Source organism: Macrotis lagotis, chromosome 2, assembly GCF_037893015.1.
Source record: "Macrotis lagotis isolate mMagLag1 chromosome 2, bilby.v1.9.chrom.fasta, whole genome shotgun sequence".
Taxonomy (NCBI): domain Eukaryota; kingdom Metazoa; phylum Chordata; class Mammalia; order Peramelemorphia; family Peramelidae; genus Macrotis; species Macrotis lagotis.
Window position 1 is genome coordinate 249,638,603 of NC_133659.1, and position 24,441 is coordinate 249,663,043.

Sequence of the window (24,441 nt, forward strand, 5' to 3'; positions counted from 1 at the left end):
GATAAAGCACCGGCCTTGGAGTCAGGAGTACCTGGGTTCAAATCCGGTCTCAGATACTTAATAATTACCTAGCTGTGTGGCCTTGGGCAAGCCACTTAACCCCGTTTGCCTTGCAAAAACCTAAAAAAAAAAAAAAGAAAAAGTGATGAAGAAAAGGGTTATATTTCTTAGTTTATATAAGTTTCACTGTATGAGTTTAAATCACCAAAAAAAAAAATCTTAGAATTAATAGAATTCAGTTTAAAAGCTTCCCCTAAAATCAGACAATTGATGTTAAGAATTGAGCACTTATAGGGGTGGCTATGTGGCGCAGTAGAAAGAGCACCGGTCCTGGAGTCAGGAGTACCCGAGTTCAAATCCGGCCTCAGACACTTAATAATTACCTAGCTGTGTGGCCTTGGGCAAGCCACTTAACCCCATTTGCCTTGCAAAAACCTTAAAAAAAAAACAGAAGAATTGACCACTTGTTAAGAGCTGGCTCTTAAAATAATTTTAACCTCTTTTTCTTTTTAGAAATATATTTTTTATATCTTTCATTGCCCAGTTTTCTTCCAGTATCCCTGTACTGTCTTCTTGCCAAGAGTCATCCAACATAAAGAATATTTTTAAAGAGAGGAAATAAAAGAAAGGAAAGGGGGAAAATCAACAAAACTGATTAAATACATCAAAAAAGTTTGGGGATTATATGAAATGTTCCATACCCACCTAGCTATTGTTATTATTAATTATCAACATCATTATATTTTATTTATTGTTACATTGGCTTTTCTCTTGCATTGATTATGAATGTTAACTGGTCTCATACGCTGAAGCTGGTCTGATGTGTGAAAGAGCTCTAGCTCTGGATGATTATTAAGGATGTTTTCCTGTTCTGATGAAACACTCCATTATATTTTGCTTTCTTCAGTTAAAATATCCAATCGGCTTATCTTTTGTTACCAAAAATCTTTTTTTAAAAACCAAAAAATAAATAAGCCATTATTCAGCTTAGAGTTCAAACTTTGGAGAGGCCTAACCTTATCACTCTCATTTTCACTCTCTCCCATTTGATAGTTTACTCTCTGATATCATTTGATAGAATTGTAGCTATTATTATAAATTGGGCATGCTTTAATTGACTTACCTTTTATGCATTTGGCCTATTCCCGAGGTTTGACTCTAAATTCTTGGAAAGTTTTCATTTGAACATAATATTAAAATAGGTGTGATCTGTATTTTTAATGACTTCTAAGTCAGAAGTATTTTTTAACTAAGTTATTCTATATTTTATTCAGGATGAACTTACATCTTTAAAAGAATTGCTAGAAGAAAAAGAATCTGAAGTTAAAAGACTGCAAGAAAAACTAGTTTGCAAAATGAAAGGAGAAGGAATTGAAGTGATTGATAGAGGTAAGAATGAGTACTTTTAGAACAGAGGCTCCAGAGGTCATATAGTTTTGTCTTACTGTGAATTTTATTGAGCCAAAACATTATGAATCTTTATTTTAAAAAAAAGTATGTACAACACTCTGAATTTCTTAAGATTTGGAATTACATATGTATGTGTACACATGTACATACACACATATAATTAAGCCTTGATTTTTAGATTTGCCAGTTTTTTTGAGCTTTAAATGCTTATACTTCAAATTTAACAATTGACTCTCAAGGAAGTATAAGCTGACTCCAGAATACCCTTGTCTATCTATAAAGATCTAGAATAAAAAAAGAGTCAGTTACTTCTCTTAGTAGTTTACTTCAGTTTGGCAAATTGTATATTTTCAACTATTTCTGCAATTGGTGCATACATAATACAAAATAGTGACTTGCCCCAGAAATGTTCCTAAGGTTGCAGAACATTCTCTGCGCATTGCATGCAGAATAAAAGACTAGAAAAGGGGTGCAGAATCTTCTACTGTACTTTGTGAAGAAGGGAGAGATGTACTTGCTTCTCCTTAATTATCCTGTAAAATACTCCTACCTGATTGATGTCAGCCTGGTCTGGTGAAACCAACTTGATTTAGAAAAGATTATTATACAAAATAATGTCTTTCAACAAAGAACAGTGGAACATGCTCTTTGACAGTAATGTGCATGTATTCTGTATAGGAATTATCAAGTAGAATTTTCAGTTGGTCAGACCATCCCATTTACCAACTTTGTTACTTGTGTAGAGTTGTATGTACCTAAAAGATGGGGACAAACTCACAGAGACACACATGTGTACATGGATGCAGTTCTAAGAGTTACAAAATCATGGAATATCATAGAACTCTTTCATCATATAGATGCGGAAACAGTTTAGTGGAAGAGTCAGAACTCTTGATTACAAGGCCAATGGTCTTTTTGCTGTGATATACTTAATGGTATTTTTTGGCTGCTGTTGGCTTAAAGCAGACCCATGGGATAGAATCAGTTAAGAAGGTAGTTTTATTGAATTTAGTATTAAGTTTTGGATGCTTCCTAAAAATTGGTAGCGATCACAAAATAAAAAAAGATAAAAATACAGTTTCTACCAAAGCTGTCAAATTGCTTCATCCATAAGCTTTCTTTGTCTTTATAGCATTAAACAGGCAAACCAGAGTTTAGAGATGGTTGTGAGCATTCAAGCTCATCCTTTTGTTTTGGTCTCAAGAGTGTACGATTCATAAGAAACCACCACCACAATTATTGAAGGTGAAAAAAACTTCTGCTGGCAGACTTTACCACTTCCATGCTTCATTTGGCTTTATCACCATTCAGAAATCTGAATATCATTCCTAGTACCTTGTTCATAGGACTCACTTAATCCTTGGGGAAATGGAGATGTAAAGAATTCCATCCTTCTACTAAAGTTTATAATTATTCATTTATATAACAGTTTAAGGATTATTAGCCCCATTTTATAGAGGATGAAACTGAGGTGGTTGATCCTCATACTCTTATCTCCTAACTCAAAACCCAGAACTCTTTCTGATACAGTAACCTCCCTTTAGATAGCAAATTACACTTGACCTAAGAATTTAATGACTGAAAAACACTTAACTTCATGTCCTCTAAATTAGTATTGACCCTCATCAGTCCACAAGAATGACATCCTCCCTTTGGCAGTATTAGGGTTGTAAGTATAAGGAAGGAAACTGAGAATGTAAAGGCAAAGTGACAGGAATAGGCTCAGGGACTGGATGAAAGAGGACCCTGAAAATTCAGGGAACTTCTAGATTAAGAACCTCTTCTAATTCAGATTCATCAAATCTAACTTGATGCCTAGTCTTGTAAGATTACCTAGAGCACTGATCCATAGCCAGTATGGATCATGGGTAGGACTTAAGACCTAGGCTAGGTATCATTGACTTCCCAGCTAGCTCTCCATTCACTTCATTATATTGCCTTAGGCAGAATGATTTATTAGAAAAAGTACTAAGATTAGAATTAGGAGAAGAGAGCTCAGAGTTCAGCTCTGACTCTACCTGACTGTAGTTGTCACTCTCTCAGATTGTTTCTTCACTTGTAAAATGGGGTTAATAATACTTGCCTTTTCTAAATTTCATATGAGAGGGACCAATGTGTAGTGGATAAAAAAAAGGATGATAGAGTTAGGAAAACTTAGGTTTAGGATTTGTCTCTAACATATACAAACTGTGTGAGTATGGACAAGTCAACCTCTCAATGCCTCAATTAACTGGTGTAGGGATTTTTCCATGCTAGTACTGATGAAATCAAAGGTTAAGACTCCACCTGTACACCCTCCAAAATCTATATCATTGGATTGTTATCAAAAAGAGTACTTTGTAAACCTTAAAATGTTACATATATACATATATATATGTATATGTATAGATATGTATATATATATATAATATACACACAAATGTTTATTGTGGAAAAATTTAGGTAGAAATATGGGGTGCTATCTCTTTCACTTAACTTTGATCCTTGTTCTTTAAAAATTGAATAGTGTGGAAGTTTATAGATTGAAGCAAAGTATTATCTCTTTCTTTGGAACATTAATGATAGCTCATCTCTTCAAGAAGTCACCATTCAGCATGTGTATTTATCTCAATACCTCTACCATTGCACCAAGATGTTATCATTCATATATTTGTAATGTTTATAAATAAACATCAGCCCTTACCTCTTTCTGGACACAGTCTATCATCTTTATCCATTGACTGTTATAGATGTCTTTGCTTTCTGGGGGATTAAAAAAGCAAGTTTTTTACTGTTGTTATATTTGAAGTTTGTTTTCATCTTCTGGGTAGATTTTTGTAGCTATTATATTTTTGAGAGAGGAAGCAGTTGCAGGGATGGGATGTACAGGGGATGGTAAAAGCTGAATATGTTAGTTTTTGACTTTTCAGATTTTGTTTAGCATATAATGTATGTATATATATTTTAAGTTCATTTTTATAACTAAAAAGAATCATTCAATGTGTTTATATTAAGACATTTAAATTCAAAATCTGAAGAATTTGTGTGTGTCCCTTTTGCCAGTATCCCACCCATGTTATAGAGTGGGACCTAGCTTGACTCTTGGGATATTATTGTCTATTTCCAGATATGGAAGTACAAAAAATGAAAAAATCTTTGGAGTCCCTGATGGCAGCAAATGAAGAAAAGGTAGCTAATTGACCAGATTAAATATTTGTTTGATGACAACAAATGCCTTCCTTTTCAATCACATTATTCTCTTGTACAAGTGAATGGTAGGACATACATGAAACGTAATCAGAACTAGTGACTAAAATTCCTTTCTTCTTCATCAGAGTTTCTGGTTTAGCTCTGGCTCTCTGAGGAAGAATAGGAAAATGAGTCAAACTTGGCTATATTTCCAATGTGATATGATGATTTTTTTTTTGATTGCAGAAAGCCATAAGTCATAAAGTCTACCTATTCTAAATATAAAAATCTACCTATTAATTGAGAGACTGAAGAAAAAAATAATTTAAAATACAATATTGCCAGTTTGCTACATTAGCATACTGATCGTTTCATGACTTAGGGCTTGCTATTTTATATTACCTGTTCCTGATCTATTTGTTTTCTTCTTGTCTTTGATTTTCCTCTTTAATTTTTCTCATTCTCCTTCATATTCACAATTTTTATTCCAATGAGATAAAATGAACTATCTTTTCTTTCTTCTTATGTTCACTTTTTTTCCCTCTTATTCCCTCCTAGGTTATTTTTACCTACTGACTGAACTTACACATACATGTATAAATATGTTTGCATACATATATATATTATATACACACAGACACACACATATACACACTTTTGTGAAGATTTAATAGATTTTTATTGAAAAAATATAAATAACTGTCCAAGTTCACACTCCTAAAGTTAACAATTTTATTTTTTCATAGGATAGAAAAATTGAAGATCTTAGACAATGTTTGAGCAGATACAAGAAAGTACAGGATATGATGATATTGTCACAAGGAAAAAAAGGTAGAGTATTTTCTAATAAATTTAATTTAGTATCTGCATTTTGCCTGTTTTTGTTGTTGTTGTTGTTTTGTTTTTGCATTGCCTATGTATCTAGTCCTTAAATGAACACTTCCTGTGACAGGAAGGATACTGTCTATCATTATATCTCTGAACAACTTAGAAAGTTGTTCTTTTAATTGACCCAAACTATATCTCCTTATTATTTTATTACATGAGAGGGAGCTCTGAAATGCTTTTTCTACAATCATTTGACAATACTTTGTAGCTTGTTTATGAGCATATTCTTTCTCTGTTTTTAGGGTTAAGGACCCTACTTACAATGGATGTTTATTTGGCTTCAAAGACTGAAAACTATTCATTAATCTCTTAATCACAGAGTCATAGAATTAGAGATCTAGAAGACATCTAGATCATCTCCTCCCACCTCACACCCAGTTTTCAGGAAATTCCCCCAATAGAGAAGAATATAATTGACTTTAGTTGTGTTTGGTAAAAAGCTTTAGGCAAAGACTGGATTAGAACTAGTGTTCTTTAGTGTAAACCTGTTCACCATATGTAAAATAGAGTTTGCTTCTTAATCTAACAGATTAACTGAATAACTCAGGGCAAGATGCTTCACTTGACTTTAACATAATATCTTCAATAAACAAGAAGAGTCAGATTAGATCCATTGTAAGATTCCTTATACCTCTAAACTTCAATGAGTGTGTGAATCTACAAGAGAGCTATTAAGATGGAGCTATTTGGTGGAGTGGGATGCAGTCACTATTGCAACTGAGAGCAAATTTGCTTGTGCATCAGTACACTGGATTTAAATATTTACATGCTCCACTGTTAATATAAGGCAGCTGGATGGTACAGGGGAAAGATTACCAGTAAGAGTCATTTTCTTGAGCTCAAATCTAACTTCAGACACCTAATAGTTGTATGATCCTGGGCAGGTCACTTGTCCCTGTTTGCCTCCATTTCCTCAGCTATAAAATCTGCTGGAGAAGAAAATGGCAAACCACTCCAGTATCTTTGCCAAGAAAACTCCAGAAGGAGTTACTAACAGTTGGACATAACTGAAAACGATGGAACAACAACAAGCAGAATATGAGCCACCAGAGATGATAATAATAAACTTTATTTAACTATAAAAAAATCTGTGCCAGGAAATGTAGACTTCCTAGAATTTGGAAATTTGGGTAATCTTCCTGAACTGAAGTGAGGCAGCATAGCTCAATATTCAGAGGGTTAGCTGAGATGTTGGGAAGACATAGCTTCATGTCCTCTTTCTGAGGTAACTCTCAGTACCCTAAACAGTTCTCTAAGACATAAGTTACAGAGGAGTTCCTAACATCCCTGGAGGGATGTTACATATTGGATCTTGAGGAGGAAAAAGTTGAGTTCTTCAAGTGATGCCAGGGAAATGTTTTAGGGTGGTCTAGTCTAGGACTTGAGAACATGAATGAATTCACTTAAAAGACTGGCTCTTTGGCTCAGAGGTTTTTAAAAGTAAATTTTAAACTAAAGTTTATTTTTCACTTTAAAAGACTGACTCTTGGCTCAGAGGTATTTAAAAATAAATTTTAAAAAAAAGTTTATTATTTATATTCAGTAGTAATATGGGTTAGGTTCCTTAGAGAAATTTAGCAAAAGCTGATAGATTAAGTAAAGGCAGTTTTCAAGGTCCCTATAACTGGGCTGATCCAGAGAGCATAAAAAGCAGAAAGAGAAAATTTGGACAGTTGCAAGGGGATTGCAAACTGGGCTATTTGAGGGAAAGCAGTAGCTAACAGAGATAAAATTCAGAATTTATGTAGGAGAGCAGGGTGTGCTGGAAAAGTGGTAAAGCAGAAGTTAGGGCAGTGCTGGGGATGGATTAAAGAGTGGGCAACATATAGATATGTGCATGTCCTGAGGGGTCAACTTAGTGACTTCAAATAGTTTCTGTCAGGTAGTCAATGGAATGAGAGTGTAGGCAGGCTTCTGGTAGTTTCAGTAGCTTTGAATAGTGGGAAGGGAGTCAGTGTTAATGTAAGGTTGTCATAGGAAAAAATGGGTTAATTTAACATGGTCAGTATAGAACATTTGTCTCTGTCTCATATTTCCTCTGTTTTACAATGATTGTTTTCATCTCCTTTGTTCATAAACCTTCCTCCAGAAAATGGAGATAATTAGTTTAAATACTGACCTGATTATGCTTCATCTTTACCTAGGCAAAGAAGGTGATTGTGAAGAATTACCTAGCTCAATTTCAGCTTTGCTGGAACTTCAGAATGTCAGTGATCTGGAGAAAAGTCCACTTCCTACTCCACTTACAGGATCTCCTAGCCATAATGTATTGAGCACAAGTGTTCCAGAAGAGGTATTTTTTTCAAAATATAATTTAGCATAGTCTACCTTTGGAGCAGAGAGATGTAGCAGAAGAGTTGACTTACCAGTCCTTACCAGGCCTTAGCAGGACTTACCAGGACATTGGGGAGGAAACAGAAGAAATTAGAGCCAGATGAAGAGGAAGAAGCAATTGGAACTGAGCCTTCAAATGTATAGCTACCAAGGGAACGTAGCTATGAGAGCCTGAAAGAAGATTATTTTTCTCTTGTTACTAGAAATGAAAGCTTATCCGTTCCTAGTTGCTTTCAATTTAGATCTAATTTACAGACTATAAAATCCTGTTTGCCAGCAGAAATGCTAAGGTTTTTGCTTTTTCTTTATAAGCTTAAAGAAAAAAAGGAAAAATATTCCTTTGGGGAAATAAAAGCTTTGATCATCAGGAGTTGTGTGGGAGCAATTAGGACAAAATGTTAAATTCTACAATTCTGGTCCATGAATTCACATTCATATAATCTCAGAAATAAATTATGTGCTGGTGAGATCAGCAAGCTATATATTAGGTTTGGACTCTCTTCTTAGTGAGAAGAAAATACAAAGAAGGCTATGCCTCCATAAAAGAGGAAGAGGGTTTTTTCTATGCCCTCCCTTTCTCCATCTCTGGGGTAATAGAAGCTAAGTCTGCCTTGTTGCACTTTTGCCATAGAAGGTCTTTTTCTTCTTTGGTATGATATTCTTTCATCTTCCTCTTCCCTCAAAAGAACATTTACCTTTCAAACCCAGCCCATTCCCTCTTGGCCGGAAACTGAAAATCTTTCTAGTACAAGGAACACTCTGTCTTATCCTCCCTCTCTATTTGCAAGCTCAAAATAAAATACATCAACACACTTAACATTTCTGTTGGCCAATAGGGTTTTATGGTAGGCAATTGAGATTTAAGTTGTTAGCACAGATAAGGAAGGTCACCAGCTCTCCTTGCCAGGGAGGTGTGGATCTTAGCCATCCTATTTCACTTGGATCATACATAGCACAGTCCACATGTCCAGATTGGCTTTCTCCAGTTGCTTATTTCTCAGCAACTGTTAACCTCCATACTTGGTTCTCACATTCCTTCTGCCTCTTTGCCCAGTTCTTGTGACCTGTTTTTTCCAAAAGTTTGTATTTGGGGTATAAAGCCAACCCCCCTCCCCAAAGAACTACTATTCCAAAGACAAGTCTATTTTTTTTTTCGAATTTCAGAAGTTAAAATAATATCAGATTTAGCGGAAAGAGCATTGTCTGGAGTCAGAAAACTAGAGTTCAAATCCTACCACTTGGCATTTACTCCCTTTGTGACCCTGACCAAGTCACTTAACTTCCTTAGGATTTAGGATTTAGGTTCCATATCTATAAAATGAGAGATTTGGGCTTGATAAACTCTGAGATGAATTTCAAGTCTAGGGCTAAGATTCCATGACATAAGAGACACAAATAAGGGGCAGCTAGATGGCACAGAGGATAAAGCACCAGCTCTGGATTTATGAGAACTTGAGTTCAAATCTGGTTTCAGACACTTAGTACTTGCTTAGCTATGAGACCTTGGGCAAGTCACTTAACCCTATTGTCTTGAAAAAATAAAAAAAAAGAAAAAAGACACAAATAAGTAATTTATAAATAAGCATAATTTACTATGCCTCAAATTATTTACCTCCAAATGAGATTTTAAAAAAATTTTGATTAATTAATTAAGATTAATTTGACCCTGTTGTTTAACAACTTTGTGCATCTTGGCCACACAGATGCTACCTAAATATATAGTATAGTAATGAAATATATATTACTCAAATATCTTGTCCCCCTTTCAGCAGATCTTTTGCGACTAATTTAAGGATGAGGTAAATTCTGTGAATAAATTACTTTCTCTGCTATTATTGATGAAGAAGCCCTCAGGGATTTTTCTGATAGCCTTGGAAGATCTAAATTGAAAGCAACTAGGAACTGATAAGCTTTCTTTTCTAGCTAAGAAGAGAAAAAGGATCTTTCTTCTTTCAGGCTCTTCTCTTGGCAGCTGTATGTTATTTTTCTCTTCTTTCTCTTCTTTCCTAATGGAAATTCATTCACATTTATTCATCAAAACTGAGAGGAGATTTGTAATCTACATATAAAATAGATTTTATTAAAAAATTTTATACAATATTTTTAAAATTTTCCTCTGACAATGAGGAAAAATATTCACCATTCACATTACATGGAATTCATATTATAATGGAAGTTTTATTGTACATTTTCTTTTTTGTTTGTTTTTGAAAGGCAATGGGATTAAATAATTTGCTGAAGATCACCACATTTTCTTTTGATAGTGTTACCAGTGTTAATGTAGCAGATGTTTTAAATTATTTCTTCCAATTACCCATTTGTTGAAATTATAAATGTTGGAAAAATTATTACATAGAGAACTTAAGTTTCTTGACCAAAGGCCTATTGTGAATTAATGGTAGAAACCTAAATGAGAACAGGGAGATTTTTCATTTTCCAATCAAAAATTGTTTGTTTATTTTTGCAAGGCAATAGAGTTAAATGGCTTACTCAATGTCACATAGCTAAGTAATTTAGTATCTTGAGATAAGATTTGTACTCAGGTCCTCCTAACTCCTAGCTGTCCCAATTATTGCCTTTTTAAACAAAATCTATTTACATTTATATGCTTAAAGAATTACAATTAGTTCTGTAAATTCTTGGATTCAATTTTCTAAACAAGTGCATTCATCAAAATTATTTGTTGAGGTGTCTGTCTTCTTAGGGCAATTAAAAAGCTTTTCTACCAAAAAGTAAGTATATGATCATATTTTCTCAGTCACCTCTTTTCCTGTGGCAGCTTCTAAGGATTTAAAAAAGAACAAATCACTGTGAATATAGTTTGCCTGAGAGAAAAACCAAACAGTTTGCTCTTTTCATTTCTGGGCTTAATCTATACAAAAGACATCTTTTTCACATATCCATGAGAGAGTGATTAAAAGAATAATTGCAAATACTTTAATTTCTTAATTATCATCTTTAAAATCTTTAGGAAACACAGAGAAACTTCACTATGAAGTTCAGTATAAACTTGATTTTTGTTTCCATCATTAATCTACAAGTTTATATCAAAAGATCATGCCTGATTTGATATATTTTCTATTTTTGTGTAGCCATATAAAGATGGCATAATCTTTTTTCTATAAATTTGAAACATAAGAAAGATAGGCTGGTTTTTTGTTTTTGTTTTTTCGTAATCTTTCTCTTATCTTCTAATCTGGCCAGATCAGAGGGAAAGGGGAAGGAAAGGAAATGTTGAGAGAGTAAAATTCAACAAAGATAAACTGAAGCAAGTTAACATTTTTTTAGTAGGAACTTATGAAACACTTGAGTCTTTGACTGCCTCTATTTTAGACCAAAGATTCTGAGCTGAAGACTTTTTTCCTAGGTTAGGACAAAGAACAAAACAATATAGGTGACATCATTGGATTTAGCTAAGACGTGATGGAGGGGACAACCACAGCCCCGTCCTTCCATCCTGTGACTAATGGTCATTAATTTTTGTCCATTGGCCAGATCAAAAGACATTGGGCCAGACTTCTCTGATAACAAACTGTCCTTGTGTAGTGTAAAGATACTAAACCAAACTCCCCAGTGTCTACTCATATTTCCTAAGGAAAACAGGTTTCCTTGAGGCAAGAATATAACAATGATTAGTAAGAGCTGAATTTCTAAAATTGACTCATTAGAGGCCATTGAGTCTTGGAACCAAGTTCAGAGACAAAGACCCATGACTTCAGCGATTACAAGACAAACTATAACTGTTAATGGAATCAACAAGAAAGATAAAAAATCAATTTAATCCTCTTAGAAACAGTACATATGATATGCCAGGTATTACTGTAAGTGATTTGAGTTTACATCAAATGAACATCAATTAATTTAGACTGGAAAAAAGGAAGATTCATAGGGAACAAATATTTAAAGGACTTTCACGTGAACATCTAGACTCTTTCTGGTGTGACTCCAGAACCAGGAACAATGGGTAGAACTTTCAAAGAGGCACCTTTTGGCTTGATGGTCAGGAAAAAACTCTCTAAGGAATTAGCTATGCATCAGTGGAATGACCTACCTTAGGAAGTAGTGGAATCTCTCTCATTGGAAATCTTTAAACAGAGGCAAGAAGACCTTTTGTTAGACATCTCATCCTGGAGATTCCTTTTACTTTTGATTTGGATGGGATCATTGCTGAGGTTTCCTTACAAATCTCAAATTCTGTGGTTACTTTGCCACAGATGGAATATAATATATGTTGACCACTAACCACTATTTACATTTTTTCATTGATATGGACTGCTATATTATTTATTGATCATTTTTTCTTTTTATGATTATGTAATAGCTCCATATGAGTATCTTGCAAGTTTCAATGCCTTCATTTTCACCAATATCCAAAGACTTGGAAACATCTGACAAGTCAAAATCTCTACCCAAATCAGAGACTTTGGCTGATGTAAAGTAAGTAAAGTATATTTTAGGTTATAAGTCTATTGGAGAGGCTGTGTTTAATTTTTAAAGTGTGAGGGAAACCAGATTATTTATTCCTGTGGAAGTTTAGTTTCTAGCTGAGCATTGTGAAGAATTCATGGACTCATTGACATAGAGTTATAGGGTTAGATAAAGTTATTTACTCTTGAGTAAAGGTGTAGCTTTTCCAAGCAAGCTAAGTTCCAAAAAAGGACAAGTAAGGGTGTTATGGGATTAGGAAAAGATTTTTTTTAATTATATAAATATTTTATTTGCTTTTCCAACTACATCTAATGGTTGTTTTTCCAACTACATCCAATGGTTGTATTTACCAGTCTTTTTTTTTGCAAGGTTTTGAGTTTTACAATTTTTCTTCCCCCCTCCCTCCCCCCAACAGAAAGCAATGTGATATATAGACTCTACATTTATAACCATGTTAAACATGGATTGAAATTAAATGTGAGAAAAGAGTCAGATCAGGGAAAGATTTTTAAAGGAAAAAGCAAGCTAGGAGGGGTGAGCTCTGAGGTTTGGGGAGGGATACCTTCTATGCAAGTGTAAATAAATTTATCTGGGTCACTGAGTCCATGAATTCTTTATTCTTTTCAACCTGAAACTAAAATTCAACATTCCCAAATAAAGTGATTTTAAAAATTAAAATTAAATTTTAAATAGTAATTAGCACTGTAACAAGGCTTGAAAATATAATTTAATATATCATGATATCATACAATTAATTTTTCTTTAAAAAGTTATAAAGATTATTGGCATTTCAGTTCTCTATAAAACCTCCTGGAGAAAAATTTCTCCCCTTTGGTCAATTTGATTAGAAGTCAATAAATCCAGAGAGAAATCTAAAAGATAAAAATGTTGAATTAGCATCAGCCTTTACCAGGTGGCCATCAACTCCTCAGAACTGAGGAAGATACACACATTCTTAGGATTATGTTACAAGGTGTAAAAGGAGTCTCTTAGGTATGGCTGCTCATCCACTTTTCTTATTTGGGAGGTTGAGTAATAGGCACAGGATGCCAAATGATTTTTGGGGTGGGGAAGAATGATTTAATCTGAGGTTGTAAGTTGCTAACTTTGGTCTCTCAAGGAATTGCCAAATTGTCAAATTGCTAGGCTTATTCTGGTTGGGGATATTTCTCTGTAGTTAACTCCTTCAGACCTAGGTGGAGCTAAAAGTCTCTTGTTAATTCCCTTAGAGACTATCTAGATGGAATGGTTTGAGACCCACTTGAAGACAGAATTAGTGGTCTTATCCTGTTGTTTAATAAAATACTGAGGATCTTTTGTCTACTTATAATACCTGATAGCTCCCTTTCTTTGATCTCTAAAGGTTATTGTGTGTTTGGGGTGGGGGATTGAGGGAGATGGGTGGTGAATGTTTCTCCAAAACTCAAAGCCCAGATTTTATCCATTTCCTCCATAAGGGGATCTAATTTGTGACCTGAGTCAAAAGATTCATTGATAATCTAAAAACTATTTTGCTTTCAGTGATGGAAAAACAATTCTTGATGCTACTTTAGAAGTGCAAATGTCTGATAATCTGCTGTAAGTGATATCTTAAATTAATGCTTCTTTATTAGAAGGGGGAAGCCATTTTCCCCTCAAAGGTTAGATATGACCAATATGAATATAATTAAAATTTGATGATTTAACTGAATATTTTTGACCAAGTAAGTTGGTAGTCCCAGGCAGAGCTCTAATAATTTATTTTATAAGGTCTGGTTATCAGGGACAAATATATCTTCTCAGGTCATTGCCAACTGCCCTGGGAGAATGAATTTTCTTAGTCACCCTGCCAGCTTCGTTGAAAAATAACAATATCCATTTGAGACCCATTATTATATGAATTCTTTTTTATCTGAATTTTAATCATATATTTAATTTTTTAAAATGTGAAACAACAATTATAATATAAAAGCCTAAAGCATTTTTGAGATTTGTGAAAGGGATGTCTTGCTCCAAAGACAGAATTCACTTGTCATGCAAGGGGATCCATTCATTTGCTACTCAATCATAAAAAAATTTAATACTCTGTTCTTAATGTCTTATGCCATTGACCTGCTAAGTAGGGCATTTATCCCACTCCTTAGTTATGTTGGGCACATTGGTATAGAATTTCTCCAAATTTCTCTTTATGATTGCTAGTTTTGTGGCAACTTAGGAAAAACCATGAGGGAAAGTGTATTTTACTTTCTTTCCCTAATCCCCTATCAATTTGCCAAGAGCCACTCTTGTTAAAAGGATGAACCAAGAGGCCTATCTTCTAATTCCTGTCTGTCATGCAACAGTCAACTGTCAAAGGATTTAGCTTCTTAACTAAATTTGTTGCTTCCCTCTTGTTCTTCTCTTCTTTTTTCCCTCCCACCATTCCCCCTCTTTTCTGTTTCTGATGCTGACTCTGCTTCTCTGTCTCTATCTCTGAGATCTCTATGTGTCTTTCTGTGTTATTTCTCTGTAATGGGTCCTGAGGTGTTTTGCTAATCTTATCAGAATATATGGAATGAATGGTGGTCTCCAAAATAGTGGAGATCACCATGAATATAGAATCAGTAGGTTTATCCTGTTGTTGAATAAAATAGATATTATCTAAGTGTGTCTTGATAAAATTCTGTAGCTCCCTTTCTTTGACACAGCATTCTTTCAACCTATTAGTCTGCCAGTCCCCAAATCTGCTTTCTGGGTGCATACTTAATGTTTCATCAGAATAGTAGTCACCCTTTGTAGACATCCAGGGACTGATTTGCAGACCAATTTATTCCCTTAAAAATAAGATTAGTATATTGGAAAATATAATGGATTTAAATTGAAGACCCTGATTATAGGTCTGGCTCTAGCACTTTATGATCTTGTTTGTAAGTGATTAACTTCTTTGAGTTTGTAAGTGAAGATCAAAATATCTACCCATATACCTCATGGATATTTTGCTTGAACAACTATAATAGGCACATTCCTCTGGCATCATATGAAAATATGACATGGGGTGAAACATTTATAGGATAATTTAATTCCATAGGAATGATGTTTGGACAAAAGTGGAAAACCAATAATATGATCAGGGTTACTGGTACTCAATTTTTACTCTTATGATTGCTCTCCATCTGATTTGTATCTTTAATGAGTAGACATCAAAATTGAGATCCATAACATTTATGATTTCTAAGATGAATTCATTCCTTTATTGAATCAACATGTTATTAATAATAGCCCATTTATATTACTTTATATCAAAATAATTATTCTGTAACATGAGGGGACTTGATTAAATGAAACAAAATAATTCAAACATTCATGAATCTTCTATTTTCTATCAATCAATCAATTAACATTTATTAAGCACCTCCTATGTACCAGTTTAGGCACTGTGCTAAATTCTGAGTACACAAAAAGAGGCAAAAGATAATCCTGGAAACTAACAATCTAATGGGGGAGACAACATACAAACATATGTACAAAGCAAACTATATACAGAATAGGAAATAATTTTAAAAGGGAAGGCTCTAGAATTAAGAGAGGTTTGGAAAGACTTTCTATACAAGTTAGAATTTTAGTTGCGATTAAAGGTAACCAAAGAAGGTAGTAGTAGGAGGAGATGAGGAGAGAAAACATTCCTGACATGGGATAACCAGAGGAAAGGTTCAGAATCTTGTTTATGGAACAGCCAGGTGACCAGTGTTAATAGATCTTATGAGTACCTGGGTAGGGGGAGTAAGAAAAAGATTGGAAAGGTCTCATGGAGCTAGGTTTTTTATCTAGGATTTTGTATTTGTTCCTGGAGGCCACAGAGAGTCACTGGGGTTTATTGAGTGCGGTTGGCATGGGATATGATCAGATCCTCTCTTTAGGAAAAGCACTTTGTTGGCTGACTGGAGATTGTATTGGAGTGGGGAGAAACTTGAGGCAAGCAGATCCACCGGTAGGCTATTGCAATAATTCAGGTGTGAGGTGATGAGGGCCTGCTCCTGGGTGGGAGGCAGTCAGAAAAGAGTATATTCAAGAGATATTGCAAAGGTGAACTTGACAGACCTTGGCAACAAATTGGATATGGAGGATATGGAGAGATAGTGAAGATTGATGATAACTTCTAGGTTGTATGCCTGAGGGACTGGGGGGTTATAGGTTACAGTTATAGAGAAGGTTGGAGGTGGAAAGGGTTCAGGGGGAAATATAATGAGTTTGGTTTTGAACTTATTTAGTTTAAGAGGTCTGCTGGACATCCAGGTAAAGATATCTGAGAGGCAATTGCAGATGCAACATTAGAGGTCAACAGAGAATTTGGGGCAGGTCAGGTAGATTTGATACAATAACTCTATGAGGTGGGCAAGATGAGTGCAAACTATTATCCCCATTTTACAGAGGAGAAACTGAAGCTAGGAGAGATAAATATATTGTCTCAAATCACAAAGCTTGAATTAGTGAATCCAGGTCTTTTGTTTTAAATCCAGTTCTATCATTCAAATGGAAATCCTTGAAGGTGTTATTTTTCAACATTCATCTATTACCACCCTCTAGAATAAAATGATTTTTATAGTTAAAAAATGGGATATCTAAATTTTTAAAAGAAAAGAATAAGAAAGATAAGGAAGAGGGCCAGTATTATTGTATAAAAGGAAAATATATCTAGCAGGAAATCCAGTGAATCAGATGATTGAAACCATGAAGCAGAATTGTTGGATGCTATGGACCACCTGAACCAAAGAAAATTGATGAGGAGTTATGGAAACATACACAGCAGAACACACAAAAAAGGGATTTGTACATGAAATGAAACTGAATTTTTCTTTCATACTGCTTATTTTTTTTAAAGTTATACAATAAATTGCCCACATTACTTCCTATCTTTTTTTTTTGGAAGCTGTTGGGGTTAAGTAACTCATCCAGGATCATACAGCTACTGTCATTGACTTAGACTGAATTTGAACTTAGGTTCCCCCTAATCCAGGTCTAGTGCTCTATCCACTGCACCATCTAGCTACCCCACCACATTACTTTCAAAACTATTCTACCCATTAGTCTTTCTTTTGTCTATTCTTTTCTGTGCATTTTTAAAAATTGTTTCAACAGACCTCTTTTTTTGTGTGTTTCCATTGCTTAATTCCTTTTTTCCCCATCCAACTCTAACAATTTGAAAAAAAGTCAAGGGGAAAGAAAAAAAATGTAACAAATTAGCATAGTCAAGTAAAATTAATCCACATAGTGGCCGTGTTGAAAATTTTCTTTTTCATGCACCATGGACCCCTCTCTCAGAAGGTAGACAACGTGTTTCATTATTCGTCCTCTTGAGCTGGTTGATCAAGTGATCAGAGTTTACACTTGTTCTTGTATGAATTGTTCTAATTCAGCCCACTTCACTGCAACAATTCATACTATCCAAAATTCTCTGCAATCATCTCTTTCATTGTTTCTTTCCATTACATTCATATACCATAGTTTGTTCAGCCATTGATGAATATTCTCTGTCAAAGAATACCCCTTTCAAGAGTCAGGAATTTTGTTTTGCTTCCTTCACTGAAATTAATAATTTTAGATTCCCTTCCTATCCACCCTTGTTTCTAATACTTTTGGTGTATTAGACACCAAGCTATGTTCAATTATTTTCTCCAGATAAAAGGAAGTTTCATCTAATGCTTTTTCCCTCCACAACTTATTCTATCTGGTCTCAGCCTGGCCTCACCTATGTGGGAAATCATTAAATTTTACTTCAGTTTCGTCAACTGTAAAATGGGGATAATAATGATGCCATCTCACTGAATTTGAAGATCAAATGAGATAACAATTTATAATGCCAGGCACAGATGGGGGCTTAATAAATGCATATTTTCTTCCATTTCTTTCATATCCCAATGTGTTTTATCTTCTTCTTCCTCCTTTCTGGATAAGCATATTCCTCCTTTTCCCTTAACTTTTCTTCCTCAGAAGAGGTCCAATCCAGCCCCCTAGGTCCTCTTGATTCCAGACCAAATATCCTATCTACTTTTATATGCATCTAATATGTGATTAAATTAGATAGTAAATTCCCAATTTCAGAATTTCTTTAACCCATATACAGTTTTAAAGTTTTTTTTTCTCCATGATATTGTATGTGAAAAGAGAAAAGATGTGGTATGAGGTTTATTTGTCATTAATCTCTTTTATTCTTATTTTTGTTATTTTTAGATCTTCAACTCTGCAAAAATCCAGCAGTCTGGGCAATTTGAAGAAAGAAGTATGCTATATGATTAGTTCCTGAATAGTTTCTCTTATTCTAATGAAAAGAGGAATGTTTTCCCCATTTTACAAGTGAAAGCTATAAGGGATATCTTTGGTGTTTCCACTTGTCTCCCTTGTGCCTGAGTTGAGATGGTTAAACAAGTATAAATATGGAAAGCCATTCATTTATTTGGAGCAGCAATACTTTAAACAGGCTATCTCAGGCTCTTCATTAGAAATTGTGTAGAAATTTTGTTGAAGGGTAGCATAGAGGTATAGAAAATAAGTTTTTTCAGTGAAATTCAATATAATGAAGGCTGCAAATTACTTCTTTTTTCTAATTCTCTTTGCTTTCCTCTAACAGGAAAAGGAACCTCTTCAGAAGCCTCCAGAGGTGATGTTATGCCTGGTTTAAAATAACTGATAAGAGGTTAATTCAATAAGCTTGAAAGGATCAGGAGGCAAATACTTTTGTCAGAAAGTAAAAGAAGAGGAATGTTCTTGTACTTGAACACTTTTCAAAGCCCTCATGGAAACTAAACAGTTGCTCATACCTTCATGTTTAGATTGAGCATAACTGAGCTTTCTTGTGGAGATTTTACAAACCCTACACTCTTCCACTATCTCCATGGGCTTTCATATGATCATCTTCAGCTGAGATATTCCCATTGTCCTTTACATGTTAAATAGAGTTATTCCATTTCTAGTTTTCCTTGATGTTAATTTTTGGTCCAATATTATTTATAATTGTTTTACATGAAGGCTTTATATGGTTATAAGGTAAAGTCTAGCTGTCTTCCTAGAGAGCCCTACTTAGTTTGGAGGAATGGGGGATTGTGTAACAATTTTACTATTGAATTGAGGTAGTATGGAAAAGAGAGGCAATTGGGTAGGGAAAGCTTAGGGAAGGCAAAGTGGGGTCTGTCTGCAAGTGTAGAGGGGAAGGTAAATGAATGATTAAAGCATTTATCAAATGCTTACCATGAGAAAAGCACTATGTTTGGTGCAGGGAAAGATATTATAGAAATCACAGAATTCCTTGCTCTGAAAGAGCTTATATTCTAATGGAGCAGGTAACATATATAGAAGCTTTCAGCTATATCACATAGAAAAATCCCATGGTTCTTGGAGTCTTTTTCTGATGTTGAACAATTTGATAGTGCCAAGGACTCTGGGTCTTCAGTAGCTATGCTTGCAGCACTGAAGTTGCCAGGTGGCATCTCAAGTTGTGTTCCATGGTGATGGGATGGTCCCTCAGCTTCTAGGTTCTAAAAAACTCCATTAGAATCTTAGGGAGCTGGTGGTCAGTTCAGTGGTGATGATAGGTCAATTTGCCTTGGCACATGCTGGTTCCTGTCTCATGGTTCCTTGCCATCTAGACCAGCTTTCTTCCCTCTGAGTCTTAGTTGGCATGGAAGGGGAAAGGGAAATCCCAGTGACTTTGTCAGCCAGAGGTGAATGATTTTGATGTTGATGTTGAAGGTACAATTTACTGAATTGGAATACATTCAAACATTTATTTCTAGTAGCTCACTTCTAGATATTAATACTGAAATTAATGGAATGATAATCTCAAGACCTTTTCTATATAGTGTTTTCTAATGTGATTGAGTAAAATGCTATCATGGAAAAAAAAAACTAACCACTCTGTACCCAAAATTCATGGCACAAAGAAACATCAGGTAACCCACGGAATAGGAAAGTTTTTATGACTAGCCATTTTTCACTGGTTTTTGTAATTTACAAAAAAAGTTTATATTAATTATATTATTATATATTATATTAATATAATGTTGTTAATATTAGAATTACAAATTGTCATTGGCTTTGCAAGCATTTTGTTACAATCCAGAAAAATTCCTAGTCTAATCTTTTGTTGACTGAGAACTTTGATAAACAGAATTTTTAATGTCAAGAGAAGGAAAGTACAAGAACTCCCTCTTTCTGTTTCCACAAAATTCACACAATATCTATACATTGAAAAGACAAGAGAGGTGAGATATATTAAAAGGCAAGAAAAATGAAATATATGAAAAGGCAATAGGGAAAAAAGTCATATTTGTGTTAGCTAAGCATCATAACATAAAACAAATTCCTTTTCCATATTCAAATAATCAAACTATTCATAATTTTCCATAATGTAGATTGTCATTGTTATTCAGAATGATTATCTTATACTTGCATTGATCTTAAAATGACTACTGAATCAGATAAGAAATATTAAATATAATTAGCTTAAATTTACATAATTTTTATTCATTTGTAGACATAATTTGCTATGTTCTAATTATTTGAAAAGTAATAATCCCTAAGTGACATATAGCAGAATACAAATTCAATTTTGGAAGCAAAACCCTTTTCAACAAACTGGAGTTGACACTATGTGTCTGTAACAGACTACAAATCAAAATCTTTGATTTTATATCTGGTTTTGAAGTGCAAAGCTGTCATACTTATTTTGGGATCTATTCATGTTACAATGATTTTGCTGTATGTTTACTTTGGGAATGAAGGACAAGCCTTTGTGTTAATACATTGTTGTAGAAGTCAGGATTCCATCATTATATCAATTATGTGGTTTATTTTTGCCAAAAGAGGCTTTGTGGGCTCTAGAGAGTTGGGAAGAAACTGCAATCAGCTTGAGTCTCTGGTCATATCACCCTCTACAAATCACTTAATTTCTCAGCGCCACCCCCCCGACCGTTCTCTAACATGTTAAAGAACAGCTGCCATTTATATTATTAAGAGAGGATTTCCTAACCAGGAATACTAGATACTAATGAAATTCAAGATCCAGATCCCACCTCTCTTCAATTAAAAAGAAAAAAAATCTATACCAAAATATTTTTAAACCCCAGACATCCTAGGAAAAGTAATAACTACCTTGAATTTTGGGGTTCAATGAAAATAACATTTTCTTCATTGGCGTTTAGAATTAATCTTCTAACAACTTAGCAATATATTTGACATTCCATATCAATGACTTTGAATTTGTTTTCTTACTTCTTTAGACAGTACCTCCTGTGCAAACTGGCAAATTTGGAAACCTCCCTTCCAAAGTCCAAGGACCTGGCCCTTCAGCAGATGACAATGCCTTTGGTACTCGAAAAGCCAGATCCTCCTTTGGACGGGGCTTTTTTAAGATTAAAAACAACAAGAGGACAGCAAGTGCACCAAACCTGGGTATGTAGGGGTAAAATACACACCTAATCCTATGCCTTCATTGCATTCATGAATGTTTGGGTTATACAAACCTGATAGTATATATATATATATATATATATATATATATATATATATATAGAGAGAGAGAGAGAGAGAGAGAGAGAGAGAGAGAGAGAGAAAGTATTGCTACTTCTTCTAAATCATAGTCCTTTCCAAATGAACCCATCTTCTGCCCAGAGACATTTCCCTTAAAACCAAAATGAAAGAAAATGGTTCAGCATAGGCAACAAATAAATATATCCACCATGTCTGAGATCATATTTCATACCCAAGATCCTCTACCTCTATAATGAAAGGAGGGATATTTTCCCATTACTTTTCCAGGGCCAAACATAGTCATTATAATTATATAATTCTAAATTACCCATTTCCATTGCTGGAGTAATTGTGTTTATCATTTTCCTGATTCTGCTTCCTTGGCTCTTAGCATGTCTTCCCATGTTCCTCTGAATTCCTCCTATTCATCATTTCTCATGATGTAATAATATTCTAGGACATTCATTTGCCACAGTTTGTTTTACCATTTCCCAATTTTGTATCTAATTCTTTGCTACTACTAAAAGTAGGTATTATGAATATTTTGGTATATAGGGGATCTCTCATTCATATAAGAAGCATACAGAAGGGGCAGCTAGATAAAGTCTGGTCTCAGACATGAATTAACTATGTGACCCTGGCCAAGTCACTTAACCCTATTTACCTCAGTTTCCTTATCTGTAAAATGAATTGGAGAAGGAAAGGAGAAAACTCTAAATGGGGTCATGAAGTGACAACAAATAACAACATACACATGCATATATATGCATGTGTTTTATCATGCATACAAACATCACACATCTATACATACATACACACGTGTGTATACATATCTACCTTCTTGGGGTATAGGTCTAACATTCCCCTGCAATTTTGAAGATTTTTTTTCTTTAAAGTTATGTCAATGAGTATTTAGATACAATATACTTTATAACTAGCACAAAAATATCCTGGAAGTCAAAAAGTTCAAACAAATGAGATGTTAATTTTGTCAGTTGATGCTAAAAGCCAAAGCATTGCTCTTTGAAAGTGACTCTAAAGAAATAACACGGCAATTCAACAGTCCATAAGTCTTTTAACTAACTTTTTTTGTGACTTAATTTTTCAGATTAAATAGAAGAAAAACCTATTTAAAGGTTTTTTTCTCTCTTCCTCATGAACCATTTCATATCCATTTTTGGTGTAAATAAAGATCAATGCTTCCTGGAGGGTGGGGAGTGAGTGAGTGGGCATGCACTTATTGTACCCCATGGTACAGGAGGAGTTTTGATTTGTATTTTATTTTGTTTTGTGCTCTCTGCCATTGGGCTGCGTGTGATTTTATGCATTGTTGGGATATCTGAAGATCGTAGCCGAAGTGCAAGTGCACCTACTTTAGGTATCGTACTTATGCATGCCAGCCCGTGCCAGTGCTGTGCCTCTGAATGTAGCTAACCTGATTTTGGCCTGTGCAACTGCTAGCACGTAGGCTGGCAGTAATCAGGAAATAAGATCCTTCATACTAAGATTTTGTTTCCACCCACTTCTTACTAAAAGGATTTTTCTATTTAACCCTTGTCCATAGCTTTCAAGCCTACTCTTTCCCTTATAACCTATACTAATGAGACCTCTTGTGAGTGTACCTGTGATGACTTAGAAGCACACTTTTCTCAGAGGTGGTAAAGTAGGACGGGAATGTAAATTAAGTAGCCTTAACTATGTTTTCTGTATCTTAGGTGCTTAGCTGCTTAGAGATCATTATGCATTCATTACTGTCACCAAAAACATCCTTTCTTAAATAAAAGAAATATTATTATACCTTCTGCCACCCTGGCTCTGTGATCTTTTCCATATGTATTTGACTTTCCAGAGAAAAATATTGTCAGTTGAAGAGAGAAGTCTTTGGAAAATGTCACAGCTTAAATTTCCTCATATCTTTTAGGGGATCAATTATTGTAGGAATATTTTCAAGGGAACTTGTGAGATGAGCAGTCAACTTACTTCAATGAATCTGAAAAGATCAGAAGATATACACTTTTATCCCAAAAAGATTTAGAATTGGGGAGAGAAGAGCAGGAAAGTGATCTTGTCTCTAAAGGAGCCAGGCACTACAGAACAAAAAAATAAAGGAGATTGGACTGTATCATTCAGGAGGACAAAAGGCAATCTATTCCAGGTTTAGCAAGGAGGAAGAACAAAAACCTTTCTTTGTTTTTTCCCCAGGATGTCCCCATTTTCATGTGTAAGCATTTCCATTTAAAAAGATCTGTTTTAGATCTCCCATCTCTTTAGATAAGGGCAGAAGTAGGACATGTATACTCAAGAAACATGCTATATTTTTTTTTTTAATAGCCAAGCTGAGCACTTCTGTGTGTGTGTATTGGGATCAGGAATTGGAGGAGAGGGAGGAAGACACCTACCTGACCCCCTTTTGACATTTATTTTTTCAAATGTTTTTGCTCCTTTCTTTAGAGACATTCTGATTTTGCTAGGGGCATATGCTCTTATCCATAATAACCTTACCATCACAGCTTTGCTTCAATAGGAAATAAATCTCTGCAATTTCTCTTGATTTTGTTCAAACAGCTATTGATGTGTTTTCTGAATGATATTTTCTTCTCTTTGTAAAATGTAAAGTATTACATTGAAGTAGTCACATAGATTGGGGTGGGGAGCATCTGTCCTTGAAATCATTTGGTCTGGCACTGCCATGGCAACCAAAGAAGGGGTTCAAAATTTAAGAAATCTAGGAGT

The 24,441-nt window shown here is 34.6% G+C and overlaps 1 protein-coding gene across 6 annotated transcripts in view; it reads left to right on the forward strand.

Moving 5' to 3' along the window:
• PPFIBP1 (PPFIA binding protein 1) overlaps positions 1 to 24,441 on the forward strand; it is a 199,314-nt gene that overhangs the window by 159,948 nt on the left and 14,925 nt on the right. For 3 of the 6 annotated variants that reach the window (XM_074225688.1, XM_074225689.1, XM_074225690.1), the window contains 10 exons: positions 1,275 to 1,389; positions 4,517 to 4,578; positions 5,325 to 5,409; positions 7,611 to 7,759; positions 12,122 to 12,237; positions 13,750 to 13,806; positions 18,415 to 18,463; positions 18,812 to 18,841; positions 21,459 to 21,630; positions 23,054 to 23,086. In XM_074225688.1, the coding sequence (XP_074081789.1) occupies positions 1,275 to 1,389; positions 4,517 to 4,578; positions 5,325 to 5,409; positions 7,611 to 7,759; positions 12,122 to 12,237; positions 13,750 to 13,806; positions 18,415 to 18,463; positions 18,812 to 18,841; positions 21,459 to 21,630; positions 23,054 to 23,086 (868 nt within the window). The remainder of the gene's footprint in view (positions 1 to 1,274; positions 1,390 to 4,516; positions 4,579 to 5,324; positions 5,410 to 7,610; positions 7,760 to 12,121; positions 12,238 to 13,749; positions 13,807 to 18,414; positions 18,464 to 18,811; positions 18,842 to 21,458; positions 21,631 to 23,053; positions 23,087 to 24,441) is intronic. The other 3 variants (XM_074225693.1, XM_074225691.1, XM_074225692.1) reach the window with 2 other exon arrangements.